Raw genomic sequence first — 15,666 nt, forward strand, 5'->3', positions numbered from 1 at the left:
AGAAAGAAAGAAAGAAAGAAAGAAAGAAAGAAAGAAAGAAAGAAAGAGGATATTCCATGAACTAATTTTACCTGAATCATTCACAACAGATTTAGGAAGATACTTGACATTTGTCTCCTTTCTGGTCTCATGTGAGGAGTAGAGGTGGGAAGCATAGCAAAGACAGCTAGGTAGTATAAGGGAAAGGATCTGAAGTCAGGAAGACCTGAGTTCAAATCTCTCAGCAGATAATTACTACTTGTATGATCCTGGGAAAGTTACAACTTCTGTCTGCCTCAGTTTCCTCATCAGTAAAATGGACATAATAACAGCAGCTACCCCCCCCCCAGAGTAGTTGTGAGGACCAAACAAGATAATGCTTTAAAGTGCTTTTCAAACCTTAAAGTTCTATGTAAATGCTATGTATTATTACAGTTTTTTGTTTATTTCCATATTAGTCATGTCGTAAAAAACAGAAATCAACTTCCTCCCCCCAAAAAAAACCCCAAACAACAACAAAACATGAAAACAATAAAGAAAGTGAAAAATAGTACACTTCAATCTATATTCAGCTTCCATCAGTTCTTTTTCTGGAGGTAGACAGTATTTTTTATCATGAGTCCTTTGGAACTGTCTTAGATTATTGTATTGCTGAGAATAGTTATGTTATTCACAAATGATCATTGTATAAGATTGTTAATACTGTGTGCAATGTTCTCCTGGTTCTGCTCACTTCACTCAGCATCAATTCATGTAAGTCTTTCCAGGTTTTTGAAATCTGCCTGCCCAATATTTCTTACAGCACAATACCATTCCATCCCAATCATATACCACTATTTATTCAATCATTCCCCAATTGATGGTCATACCCTCAATTTCCAATTCTCTGCTACCACAAAAAAAGAGTGACTATAAATATTTTTGTACAAATGGGTTCTTTTCCCATTAAAAAAATATATCTCTTTGGTATGCTATTAAATAATACCTAGAAAAACTACCATGAGAATGAGTTTTACTACTTTACATAGGTCTAATGTTACTGTGAGGTCTATGGGGTGTTCAGGAGCAGCACCTCCGGCATGAATGTTTGCAAAGCCCTTTCCAGGGCTGCTTAACTAACTTTGGTGTCCAGTGATTGATCCAACTCTCACCTATGGCTCCAAGAAGCTGTACCATGTGCAGCAGCCACATCCCACTAAATTATCTTGGCAAATGGGCTAAACCAGGTTGAGGGTAACTAAACCTGTTGGTGAGTTAGGGGGATGCCTACTCCTAAGAAAGTGAAGGCTTTCCTTGGTGGAATTGGCTGATGAGAACAATTTGTTCCAATGGCCATAAAGGCAGCTGAAGCAAGTGCTGTGGAGTGCTTAGACCTTAGCCAGACATTGAAGACACCAATGTCATTCACTGCATCCAGGCTACTACCAGCTGTCTCTTGACTTTCATCTTGCTAATGGACTTCAATGTCTTAGAAAAGAGAGAGTGAGGCTGATGACTTTGTGTAACCCTGCCTCACTTAAATCTAATTCATATACATATCAAGACATCACCCCTGATGTCACTGGTCCTCTTTGAAACGAAGGACAAGTAACAGCAGATATACTTATGAAAAGCACTTATTACTTTGATAGGTCTGGGATTTCTCAATGCAGTGGGTAGTTCCTACACCAGTGAGAATCTAAAACCTCTCCAACTGAGAAAGAGAACTAGTCTCAGATCCCAAAGGGTACTAGGTTTAGAAGCTGGAGGACCTGGTTTCAAGTCCTTGCTATGCCACTCACTACCGATGTGACCTTAAGTAAGCTACTTAATCTTCCTAATATCAATTTCTTCATCTATACAATGAGGGAGTTGAATGAGATCAGCAGTTTTCAAACCTTTTGTGTATTAGAAGTCATGTTGTAAAAGAAAACAGAGACCCCCCCCCAAAAAAAGTTTTTTTTGAAGATTATAGATTCCTTCTTAAAATAATGTTTTTAAAATTTTAAAACAAAATACATGGGATTATAAAGGAAACCAACGGTTAGTGAGAATTAATATGTAAGGTTTTTTTTCTAGTCAAGTTCATGGACCTCTTGAAATCTATCCAGTCAGTATCTGAGGACCCCAGGGTAAGAAACCTGGGAATAAATTATTTCTAAGGTCTCCTCCAGCTCTACGTCTATAATCCCATGATCTAATTCATATTTTAAACGGAGTCGTCCATAGAGTTCACCTCATAATCAAGGATGGGTGAAGATGAGAAGCAAAACATTTCTTATGCTTTCAAAAAAAATCTAAGAAATTGGGTCTTAGCGTCACAACAGTGGTGTCCAACTCAAATCAAAATGCAGGCTGCTAAACATACATGAGGATCCCTGCTGGCCACCTATTGACTTAGAAAACCACATACTGTTATGGTATATGAATGTGATGGAATACTATTGTGCTGTAAGAAATTATGAAGAGGAGTGGTTTCAGAAAAACCTGGGAAGACTTATATGAACTGATGCAAAGTAAAGTGAGTAAAACCAGGAGAACAGTCAATACAGTAACAGCAATACTGTAAAAAGCTAATCAACTTGGAAAGACTTAGCAACTCTGATCAAAACAGTGACCAATCATAATGCAAAGGGCTCTTGACGAAATATGCAATCTACCTCCAGAGAGAGATAGCTAATGAACTCAGAGTGGATATTATTTTTCTTCTTTCTTTCTCTTGCCTTTTTTTGGGTGATGGAGTGGAGAAGATGGCTAATGTAGAAATTTGTTTTACATGACTATCTCTCTGTACACACATACACACACACATTACAGGCTTTTTTGTTTTTCTTGCCTTCTCACTGGGTGTGGGAAGGGGAAGAGAAGGGAGAGATTTTGGAAATGAAAAAAAATAGAATCTAAAAAGTCTGTGCTTTAAAAAGGAAACAACATACCCATGTTTTATTGGATTTTTATCTGTTTTGTTAAATTACATATCAATCTGGTTCAGGGCATAATTCGGTCTCCTGGCTACCTGTTTTGACACCTCTTCTCTAAAACACAGTTGGGCCTTTTAATTATTTCTTTTCAGGACCAGAAGATTTCCCTTTTAGCTCTCTAATAACAAGACTACTCTTTATTTGTAAACCTTAATATACTCTGTAAATGCTATCTATTATCACTATTATTAATAATATGAATATGTGAAGGACTCATAAAATAAAAAAATTAGCTACTTAAATGTAAACCACCTATTCCCCATGAATGTATTATTTGTATAGAGGGGGCTATCAGGTAGAACACAGATACACAGACAGACCTGACTGATGTATTAGTGAGTTTTATTGAAATGCTTTTTTTTCTTTGTTATAAGAGATAGCTCTCTAAGAGGGGGTGAGAGTAGTGGGAGGAATATATTAGAAAGAAAGGTGATATAAAAACAAAAGATGTCAAAAGTTTTAATATGTCTACATATATATGTATATAAGATATATGTGTATAAGTATACTTATATAAACTATCTTCAAAAAAATTCAGAGGACTCTCACATATCAGAAACATGTTACTATGAACTTGAAAATGCCTCAAGATATAATCAAGGATATTTGAATTTCATTTTAACCATCAATTAGACTAAATTCATGACCCATATTGTCAGTATAATTTAAATTTTTTGGAGATGTTTAAAGTAAGCTATAATTCTGTGTTTGTCTTTTAACCTGTCTTTTCTCCTCTTTCAAGTTTTTTTCTCATCCTTCTGGCCTTAAAATCACAAGAGCTTTATAGCTTTTCTATAAAATTTATTCCCTTAACTACTCCTTACATCTATTTTCTAATCCCCAATTCACTTAATTAAATTCAACATAAATTTAAATTGCAATTAACATCTTTTGAGGGATTACATGTTCTAATCACAATTATGCAATGAATATTTGAAATACATACATTTTTTACATTATCTGAAATGCAAATTGGAGTCCAAAAAAAAGATGTTTAATAAAAAACGTATACTACTGAAGACTTTTATTATGGAACTCAAGGGACTGAAATTAAGATTTTATTTTTTTTTTTTGAGGGCAGAAAAAAATGTAGGTACAAAGACAACATCAATTGCTCCCCCTACCATAATCCCATAGAAATGGTTTGAAACCTTCAATAGAGAGCACCATAATTTTAATTTTTCCATGAAAGTTATTTAAAAAAACAAAACAAAACAACAGTATGAACTTCATAGTGGTATTCTAACTTACTAGCTTAGGTGGTCTTAAACAAAAAACATCAAACAAAACTCCACAAAGTCTGGAGACAAAAATCTGTCTTCCTGACAGAAGTATGCCAGGTTGATGGATTAAAGGTAAAAATAAGTAACTTGATTTTTCTTCCTATAGCATACATGTTTCTCTTCTAAGTCTACAGTTGGCAGACTATAAGGGGAACTGTACCAAGTAATACAGCCAACAAATTTTGGTGTGTACATTATCCTTTCTTCAAGAACACAGATCTAGGACTGAATGGGACCTTGGAGGTTATCCAGTCCTACTCCCTCATTTTGAAACCCACTGAGGTTAAATGACCTACTTCAGTTCACATTGGCATTAAGGGTAGGTAGTAAGAGGCAGAGCTATGATTCAAACTCAGGTTCTATGACATTCTTTCCATAATTTCTCCTCTCTGTTTGCTGAGATTGTGCTTATTGAGTCAGGGAAAAAGCAAGACAAAACCCTGCCACATAACAATGCTGCTTTTCATCAATAACCTAAAGCAATCATTAAGCATTCAGGGAAAAGCTCAAACTTAAGGCAAGCAGATAGTTGCTGAAGATCTGCATGTGAAAGTAGAAACCACATATTAGGGACATACTCATGTTATGGAAGGGGTATTAGGTTTGGAGCCAGAAGACTTGGGTTTACTTAATTACTACCTATCTGATCCAGACAAGTCACTGAATTTCTCTAGATCTCAGTTTCCTCATCTGTAAAATGCGAAGGTTGGTTTAGAGACCTTCTAAGAAATTCTCTTCCAGATCTAAATCTATGACCGCATGATTTGATCACACTCAAGTGTACCAATGACCACAATGAGAATGGCGTTCCCTCTAACAATGAAGACCACACCCTATCCATGCCTACCTAACTCTCCCTAACTCTCGATCCATAATCTCCCCCAAAAATCTGCCACAGCATGAAACAATCATGTACAATATAAAGAAGTTTATAACTGCCAAATCTAGTCTAAAGGAAACTTGGCACCAAAGAAAGAATACCATGTTTGTTTGATCCATGAAAAATAGAGACAATCTTCAAAGTTCCAATGAGGGGAAAATGCCCCGCTGCATAATATAGATTTAAATGACAACATTAGGAAATGAAACTCACATCTCCCTTGTAGGGTGTCTTTTTCTGCACATAGCATTTCTAAGGGACACATTTCCAAAGGAAGAGTGGAATCCATATATCACCAAGCCGAGTCACAAAGCGATCTTACCATATAGGAAAACGTGGCCTCTTCTCCATCAGTCATTCTCTTAGAAGGCCAGTGTACATTTACCCTGCTTTCTGGAGAGATTAATTTCTTAAATGACACATCACTAAGTACTTGAAGTGAGGTTCAGAATTTAAAGCTAACCATGTATAAGCATCTCCTACCATTCTGCATGAGCAGAATTTTAACCTGAGAGTTCATTAACATATGAATACGGCTAGCTCCCATCCTCCTAGGGAAGTCCATAATAGGTGCTGTTTGGGAGACCTGGTCCAAGGAGGGAACATCTCCTGGGGAAGAAGTTCCACATGGTACAATTGACTTGTCAGACTTCCACCAAAGTATCAATGATCGGCCCATCAAAAAGGAGTGTGAACACAAACCAGTATCCCACTGGGAACTGAACCACCACTTAAGAAGCCATCCTCAGAAAGTATTCCTTTCCTAAATGACAAGTTCAAATTGTCTCTTAAAGCCTGTATTTTAAAAGGGAAAAGAAGGAGGAGGTGTTGTTAAATATGGCTTTTTAAAAAAAGTTAACAAATACAACCCTGCCTGCATATCTTTTTTTAAAAAATACTACTGTAAAATATAGTGTAAAAAGCAAATGCAGATCCTGAAAGAGTAATGAAGGTTCTGAAAAATACACCGCTGTCAGCACTGTACACAGGTACCAATGCATTACAGCACCTTAGTTTAAAATAAATCAACCTAAATGCCTGCTTTGGTAAGCACTTCAGCAGGTCTTATGCTGGTGTTGGGAAAGTCTGCATACCAAGAAATTAATTAAGAAATGAACTGTTTACAAAGCCCAGTCCGGAGACTTAGATTGCATCCTTCCTTATAAACTTTCTCCTCTCTACCTCTAGTAAAAATCTTCCTCCAGACTTCCTTCCCGCATCTGCATATCTGTGCAGTCTTATTCTTTTTTTTCCCCAAACCCCTTTGCCCTTTCAATCATGAAGCATATTACTCCACTGTCAGTGCAAAGCAGGGCCTAACAACAGGGAACCCAGCTGGGATAGGAAGAGGGCAGGAGGCTCATGCATTAACATAATAATCCAACTGTGTTCCCATAGGCCCTTAGGGCAGACAGCATATTAGGTAGGCCTCCTGTGCAGACCCTAGTGGAAGCTGCCTTATCACCTGCCTATCAACCGGTGGCAGATAGAGGCGGCTCGATAGCAGCAGCTCCTGCCAAGCTGTGGTGCCCAATTACCTTACTACAAAAGACAGAAATCCATTTCTCTATGTCTGTTTAATGTACTCAATGCGTTTCCTTATTTATGATTCAAATCTACGTCTCTGCATCGTTTCCAAGGGATTGACTTATTGCCTTTTAACTTCTGAAAGTCGAGCTTGTCTGAAGGCCAGAGGACGAAGGCGGCAATAGGCATTCCAAACACAGGAAAACACAGGTGGGTCAAGCTAATGGTCTGCAAGACTGATTTTCAGGAGGTATCTCAATCAATAATAGGGTAAGGGAAGTGGCCATCACTGTTTCCTCTGGGGAGGGAGAAAAAAGAGAGAGAGAAGGGGAAAAAAATCCACACTAGTGGTTTCTCAAAATCTGATATTTATTCCAGCCTAAATAGGTTCAGTTTTAAGGGACTGTCCACATGTAACACATGCTTTTGTGCACACTGGTTTGGAAACTGAATGAATCATTACCACTGACTGAAAGAGGAGATAACAAAAGATAAACCAAGGCCACTCTCACACCATTAATTCACCAAGGGTCCTATGACTACTAACCTTCTCAACCTTCACTTAACAAATATCCTATGATCCTTTTTATCATTGTGACTTCTTCCTTTTTGAAGAAAAGATGCTGGCTATAGCACAAGCATCTCCCCCCTTCCCTTTCTCCTTAGCTCTCACTGCTGTCTGTTCTCTATAAAAGCTTGATTTCAATACTGTTCAATTAAGAGAATCTCTGATTTACTATATCTGTCTCCCCTACCCCCCAGCCCCAACACTACTCCACAAGCCATGGTCCATATCAAATAAGGCAAAGACAAGAAAACCAGCCTTTTAAAAGGTTTTATTTACCACTCGTTACATAAGATCCTTCAAACACTACAAGGGGGATTCTGAAATCAAATTCAACTCACCAAATTATACCAACTCAGTAGTCACAAACTCCCTAGCCCATGAAAAAGAGAGTTCATTCACATAAAGAAGGGACATAGCTGACAATTTACTCCAAACAAAGTAAGGGCTTTTGGAACTACACAAAACTAAGCTATTTTAAAGCAGGAGAGTAGCCAATTATTAAGGAAACCTTTTCAACTGCTCACATACTTCCCAAAAAAATGACTTTCTAGAAGCAAGTTATGTCTTGGTTTTGTACATATTTTAATAAAAAATGAATCCTTTAGTCTAGCAAAAATGCATTTATCTAACATTTCCATGAATATTAAATGTTACGGAACTAACATTATTATTTAAGGAAATCAATCTAATACATTTTGTGCGCATTCAAACAATTAGGTAAAAAGTAAATAACAAGGGCTATATCCAACAAATAACACAGATTTCCCCATTAGAGTTACTCCTGTTGGCTTAGCAATAACTACACTTTGGCACTCCATCAACAGATGAAGCTAACAACTGGTTAACATATCAGTTCTTTGGGTAACTACTAGACATACAAGACAGAGGATAGATACCTCCATCATGGCAGAATTTGCCTACTATACCCTTTACCAAGCAATCTGGGGAAAATATAAAAAGAACAGAAAAAATAATAATAATTTTTCTTCTTCTGTGGGTCGTCTGGGCTTTTAATGGTTTCTGAAAATACACTATAATACATTACACATTGATGGAACTGTAAATACGAAATATTAAACTCAATTATAAATATTAATGCTTGTATGTGTGTTAAACAGCAAAATTATAATCCCCTTTCTGATCTTTTGGGGATTCCAAATCTCTTTATAAATAAATTCTCATGACTTGACAAAACATAATGCATCTTCTGGGTCATTAAAAACTGAAATTTGAATTTTGATTAAAAAAACAACCGTGCACACACACTAGCCATTTGGTGGCAGGACATATATAGTCACCTAGACTCTGTTATAATTCTTGAAAGGGGTAAACTTATACTTTAGGGTAAACAAAAGAAGAACATGGATACAAAATGGAAATCTAAGCATTCCCTTTGCTCTGGGCTTTAACTATTTCCATTCCAAGTTCCACTTCTCCAACCAGGATAACAAGACTTCTGTAGATTGATCTGAAAGAATTCTTATGTAGTACTGGATTTCAGGTCTAAGACGTTAATACTGAGATTGGCATTAAAACTCCACTTTAGAGGAGTTTAAAAAACACCAAAAAAAAAAATTGTGAATGGAGATGAAATCATCCCCATTAAAAAAAAAGGGGAGCAAATTTTTGAAAACACAAAAAAATATACATTTTTGTTTGAGCACAATAGAGCAATTTTAAAACAATTTTCTCTCCCAAGTTCTATATACAAAGTACATTTTACAGATGAGGAAGCTAAGGCAAACAGAGGTTAAGTGACTTGCCCAGGGTCACACAAGTTGTAAGTTTCTGAGTCAAGTCTACAAGCCTCCAAGTCCTTCCCATCACTTCACTTTTCCAACTAGCTATCCAGTAGAATCAAAACAGCTAGAGTAAACTTTAGAGATCACATACCCCAGAAGTTCTTAAAAGTATATTCCACAGACCCCAGAGGATCCTCAAGGTCAAAATTATTTTCATAGTACTACTAAAGCCTTATTTCTCTACTAAAACATTTCTTCCTTTTTCAACTAATCTGTGTAAGGTCATGTTTTCTTCATATACTTCAATCAAAATAACATAGCTTAACAGAATGAATACAGGAAGTAGATATGAGGATCCAGCTGTCCATCTTCTATTAAGCCAGATATTAAGAAAAAATTGCAAAATAAAAGAGTAAAACAGTGCTATTCTTTGTACTAAAATTTTCTGTTTTGGAAAAGTTTAATTCATTAAAAAACGATTTTTAAAATGAATAACAAATATTTTAAGAGCAATCGGTTTTAATTTCTATTATGGTAAGAAGAGATAGATTTGATCCACATTAACAAAGTTCTTTGGGGTTTTCAATAATTTTTAAGAGCATAAAGGGGTACTGAAACCAAAAAGTCTGAGAACCACTGGTCTAGCTCAATCCTCTTATTTCAGAGATGAGGAAATTAACTCCTGGAAGGAGAGGTGACCCAGGACCATGTTAAGTAGTCAGTGGCAGAACCATATTTGAACCTGAGTCCCCTGACTATGTAACTATTACTCTGTACTATTATCGTAAATCCTTTTCAAGGGATCATTGGCATTTAGAGTTGAAAAAACCCCTAAGAGATCATCTCATTCAACCTCATTTTACAGACAAGGAAGCTGTGTGGCCCACACAGGTGGAGTAACTTAAGCAAGGTCACACAGGTAATTAATTTCTAATGGACTTTCAACTCCTAGGTAGGCAATCCTCCATGGTCTTCAGGTGTATCCTCCCTACTTCACTGAGTATCGGGGCTTAAAGTTTTGTTTCACGCCCAAGGATTTTTTTTTTTTAGGTAACTCGTTTTGCTTCATAATAAAGACCTGGCCTCAGAGATAGTTTCTAGCTGGTGTGTGCTCGTGTCGTTTCTCCCAAGGATATGACTACATATGAAATACAAAAATTACACAGTAAAATAGATGCCATTTTACTTTGTTTCTCCCCGAATAGCCCTTTAGCTGTTGAGGCATATACATTTTTTTTTCTCCAGGCAAAATCCCCAGGCTGATATAACTGAAACTTGTATCTTTAGAAAGTCCTGCTTCTCAAATATTATTTCGATGTATTTGATTATCAGTTGCAGTTTCATTTCGTATTTAACCACATAGCACTCCAATGGAAAAGAGGAAATCAGGGCCCTTTCTGTCAGCTGCTCAGTTTTTCTTATGATAGAAGCACTGACATTCTGTTCCTATCTGCACCTTGTCAAGTAAGTATTAAGACTCTCACCTATGCCCCTTATTTTTTCACTACTTTGTTTAAAAAGCTGCAAGTTTTAAGGGCTCAAGGACTGATCAGCTTTGATTCTTTTAGGGTGCCCCCTACAAGGGTCAGAGAGGCACTGCAAGCCCTCCCCCCTGCCAAAATGTGGTCCCATCACCTTGTAACCTCAGCCTCTTAGGGCAACTGAGAATCCAAGACAACTATCCTAAACCCCAATGGATTTTCAGGACTTTTGCCCAAAAACCCTAGAGAAGAATAAGAAAAAAACTTCAACATAAGAATCGGCAAAATATGAGAGAGAAACCTTTCAAAATAAAGTCATCCAAGAAAAAGAACCTCCAGTGCCCCCACCAAATCTACTCAAACCATCCACTGGAACTGCAGTCGAATCGCTGTGGGAGCTTCCTCTGAGGACACAAACCTAACTCTCTTCAAAGCTTGGTCATCTATCTGTGTACAGCTCCTATCTATGTCCTCCCATAAACCTGGCATTATGGAACCATCAACCAGTCCTGGGCCTTCTTCACCTTCACCTTCTCTTGACTTCAGGAGAATGCCAAAAAGCTGTCCATGGGATCCCTCATTCTTATGCTGTGGCCAATCCTTTTTCACTCATGCATTTTAATGGAATCCTTTTTTCTTCAGCATAATTCTATATAATGTATGGCAGGCAACTTTAACCTGCCATGGGCCTTTCCAAGTCTATAAGGCTTTGTATATTATAAGAAATAGGCATGTTGGAGGACCATCATTCCAACCAACAGCCAACTTAAATTTTGTATTTATTCATTCTATACATTCAGTCTATATGCATGATCTCTCATTGTAAAGTATTGGCAGAGAAATAGCATTAGCATTATTAATCCCTAAACAGGTTACAAAAGGAGATTTTCCATTGGGGGGGGGAAGCATAAGTGAAGAGACAGAGACAGAATCTTAATGCTTTGTCCCTTCCAATTAACCCCTATTTCAATCAAGATTCTTCCTAGAAAGTAGGAACAGAATGATAAAGGTGGAAGACTGTCAGAGAGAATAATGAAAAATAAGAAGGAATGAGATAGAAATGTGAGGGGGATCAATAAAATTAAAAGGAAGGAAAGACAAAAAGATATTAAGGAGAGAAAAAAGGAAGGAAGAGAGGGAGGGGGGAGGGAAAAGGAGGGAGAAAGAGAGGAAGGAAGGCAGGAAGACAGAGACAGAAAAACCCCTAGACAATGGAAGGAAGGAAGAAGGAAAAAAGGAAAGAAAGGAAAAAGAAATAAGGAATAGGAAAAAAGGTCACAGGTTCACAGATTTGGAGTAGGAAGGGATGTTAAGCCCAACATTCACATTTTACAGATGAGGAGACAGAAGCACAGAGAATTGTAAAGTGAGAGAACTGATATTTAAATATGTGTTTAACTCTAAAGGCAGCACACTTTGCAGTGAGCTACCATGCCTTGATGTCCATAACCTCCATAGCATAAACAGAAAAGCTGATGTTTTTCCCTTTCCTTCTCATTTTTCCCTTTCTTTCTCATTTTCTAGAGTGACAGTGAACATCAGAAAAAGAAAAATCCACTAAAGGACTAAAATCTATCTACTCAGTACCAAGTACAATAAAAAGACACATAGATGTGGTCACAGCTGTAAATAACTAAATTTTATGGGGACAATGAATAGACCTATCTTGGGTATATTTATATGTACAAAAATACACAGATTGCTCATGACGATAATTGTATCTTAACCGCCCTGCAAGGAGGTTGCCAGCAGCAATATCTGCCACAATATCTAGGACTTTTCCTTCTCCTTATCACGTCAAGTTTAGAAGCATAAAGTTTTGAGAAGAAAGAAATAAGGAGATTCACATTATCAAAGCAGTCTGGAGTTGCTGGGCTTAACTTTCATCCTGGGAGCCCATCCTCTTTTGTGAATATGAGTACAGGTCACATCATACTATGACCAACCGTATGGGAGCATCTAGCTTATATTGTGGGACATGAATATTGCTTGACCTGGGTGAGCATGCTAATGATTGAGACTTGGGCTTTAAAAAAACACATTTATTATCACAGAAATTGACATTCAAAACAGGGAGCCAGCAACTATACTGGTTTTTAAAAGCCTACAATGCATTGTTCACAAGGCAAAGTATAAACAACCAGCTATGCATACAAGTATGAAGAGGGGAAAAAAGAAATGAACCATCATTGCAGTATTAATTCTTTTCTAGGGAAAAAAAGTACAGGGGATACTCCAGTGTTTTGTGTAGTTGGAAAATTCTGTTTTGTCTTAAATGCTTAAAATAAACTAGGAATTAATTCATCATCACCCAAAGACAAAAATCAATGAGTCCCTGAAAAATTCTCCTTAGCACTTCTTTCCCTAGAGAAGTTAAAAGAAATCTTGACCCCTAAACAATGATAATAACATCTTGGGAGTGAATTGCCAACAGATATATTCAATTAGAACAGAACAAACCTTTATAGATTTTGGTTATGTGGATTAGGTGCTCCTAAAGAATGTCATACCATAAGAGTTAAAGGAGGCTAATGATGCCCTTGCTGCCAGTGGTTTACAGTTCTAACACCAGGAAAAGTGGTGCATGGATTTTGCTCCACAATGTGGCCAGGTGCAAAACAAATCATTTACCATGGTCAACGGGCATCTTTTGTTTTGTCTTGATACTTATATCTAGAGGCTAAGACATCAAAGGCAAAAATCAGATGTCTATACATGCCCAGGGGTGTTAATTAATCCTAAAAGCCTTCCACCATCTAGAACCCAAAGTAACTGAAAATAGCCCATGTTCTCAAATTTTATACATATACAGATAACATATAAGCTACAGATGGGCTTATATAATACCAACAGGTGAGGAAAAAAATAAGAGATTTTAATGAACATTTCAATAATACCATTGCAAAGTGAGACAGAAAGGGGTAAATCATTCACAGAGTACAAATTTCCTTTCACTGAGATTTGATCAGAATTCAGCTGAAGACTGAAGTTATGCTCCAAAATTTCTACCAAGAGTAATACCTAAATTGTGACAATAATGTTTAAACACTACAGCTCAGTGATTCAATGACAAATAGTTGTCCACCTGAATAGCTATTCACTGTTTTTAAGCTTTTAACTGAGAGATGAAATATGTACTTGATTGACTGAATGGCCTTATTTGAGATGAGAATGACAATAAATGTTTAGAAATTTTACCAAGTCCCTAAAATTTTTCATTTTCTCTGGGTGGATGTACAGTTGTTGAGTTTTATTACTACATTATCTTTAGTGGTGGTGGTGGTGTTATTCTACCATGAGAAATTGTACTAAAAAGAATATGTACTAAGAAATATACAAAAAATTAGGGTTACTTCAACAAAAGGGTTAATTAGGGATACAAATTTTCTCAGACTGTTAATAATGGGAATGACATATACTATGTGCCCATAAGTAATTCTCAGGTATCTTTGATCTTCAGTCCCACCGATTTCTGTTGCCTACCGTAGCCTGGCCTCTGGGACTCTCTCAGAACCAGACATCTGGCTACTTTGTTGTTTTAGACTAATCTCATCCCACGAGAGCTCAAGAAATGACACCAGGCAAGGAGGGTCCTGGCAAGGGAAAAAACATTACAATATTAGCAGATTTTTTTGAGTGGACTGGAGTACCAAAATTGTCTTCAAATTTCTAAGGAGGGTCTTAGGAGCTGTTCTGTTCTGTGGTTTTTCTGCACAAGAATAATTTAAATAGGATGTACATATATATATATATATTCCATCTTTAAAGACTATCAATCATCTTTAAAAATTCACTGAATGTTAAACATGGAAAATTACAACATATACGGAAAAGTTAAGAGTGGGGGGAAGGGGAATACAAATCAAATAGCTTCTGCACACATCTGTTAGGGTTGGGTGATGACTGATAAAACAAAGATTTTAATTGTCAGCTGAAAGGTGACACCAAAATTGTGGGATAAAGCCGAAGATTTGCAAAATAGAGTTGCTTGACTCCCATTATCCCAATTCCCTCCCTATCCTGCTCTTTCTTACTAACATTTTTTTAGGACCTTGGCTGCCAATCAGCCAGAAGGATTTTGAGTAAAGTAGGCTTCTTTTTAAGTGTGACTTTGAGATACCAGGAGCAACCAAAGAGAGGAGGTGGTGAGCTTTAAAAAGAAATAAAGGGGACTCAGGCACAAAGGGCTTTTTGGGGGAAGAGACAAAGGTCATCGATATTTTTCCCAGGGCAACAAATAATCATCAATATTTTAATACCTTTTTTTAGTGATTATTGTTCAATCCTCAGATCAATACCTTTTGAGGTCCAAGGAAATAATTTATACAAATAGGTTACACAAATACAAGATAAGCCAAGTAGGGATCAGTTCCAATTTCTCAATTTTCTGGGTTTTCCTCTTAAAACTTAAGGGATTATCCTGAATTACTATGTTCATGCCAAATACCTATTTCTAGACCATATATATTTGAATGGGAAATATTCCAAAATTTCCTGGCACTAACATTACAGAGAGAGGCTGGTTCTGCTACATGTAGAAAAACAAAAGTCACTGTGCACTTGAATAACATAACAAGGTGCCTTGTTCACATGGCTGGTGTGAAGAAAAGGCTTGTTTGTTGTTTTATGCTTCAATTTTCTTTGCATTAATAAAAAGGTGAGGCTGTATGGTGACTTTTGCCATATGCTGTATTTCAAATCCAGTCCTCTCTCTCATGAGTTCGTAATTCCCCATTTTATCAACAACATTCACTGAAATCAGTTACCTCCATGGTGATTAATGACACAGACAATTTCAAGACAGTATAAACATGAGAAAGGAAATCTTAAACAGTCACATTCCTCTTTTTAATGAAAATTCCCCCCAGTAGAATAGAAAAATGCTGGGGAAAGGGGAGGGATAACATAGTAAGAAGAGGGGAGGAGGGAGCAACACTACAAAACAAAATAAGATGTTTTATTTCAAGAAGCTTCCTCTCCCCAAAGATGCAAGACCAAGGTGAAAAACATTTGCTGAAAATCACACCTTGTTTCCTAAAGGGAGGTCAGCAGAGCTGATGTCTAAGCAAAGCTGACTGCCAAGAGAGGTTCTCACAAAGACTGCCTAGGGAACATGGAGTAGCAGGCCCAGCACCAGAAGTTGGGTTGCCAATCTAGACCAAATTCTCTCACTCTTACCCAATGGAGAAGCAGTAAATATGTGTTTAATTGATTGGTTTTCACCTGGGATTCCCAGAGCAGTCCAA

The 15,666-nt window shown here is 37.0% G+C and overlaps 1 protein-coding gene across 5 annotated transcripts in view; it reads right to left on the reverse strand.

Moving 5' to 3' along the window:
• Nucleotides 1–15,666, reverse strand: part of SLC10A7 (solute carrier family 10 member 7) — a 294,204-nt gene that overhangs the window by 229,517 nt on the left and 49,021 nt on the right. Inside the window, exon 5 of one of the 5 annotated variants that reach the window (XM_069105477.1) lies at nucleotides 12,442–14,013. The exons of the other annotated variants lie outside the window; for them this stretch is intronic. Coding sequence (XP_068961578.1) covers nucleotides 13,900–14,013 — 114 coding nt within the window. The 3' untranslated portion in view covers nucleotides 12,442–13,899. Of the gene's footprint in view, nucleotides 1–12,441; nucleotides 14,014–15,666 lie in introns of those variants that run through there. 5 annotated transcript variants of the gene reach the window in all.

The sequence above is a fragment of the Petaurus breviceps genome, unplaced genomic scaffold (genome assembly GCF_028583685.1).
Source record: "Petaurus breviceps papuanus isolate PSGF00001 unplaced genomic scaffold, PetGlider_PUasm1.0 76, whole genome shotgun sequence".
Taxonomy (NCBI): Eukaryota; Metazoa; Chordata; class Mammalia; order Diprotodontia; family Petauridae; genus Petaurus; species Petaurus breviceps.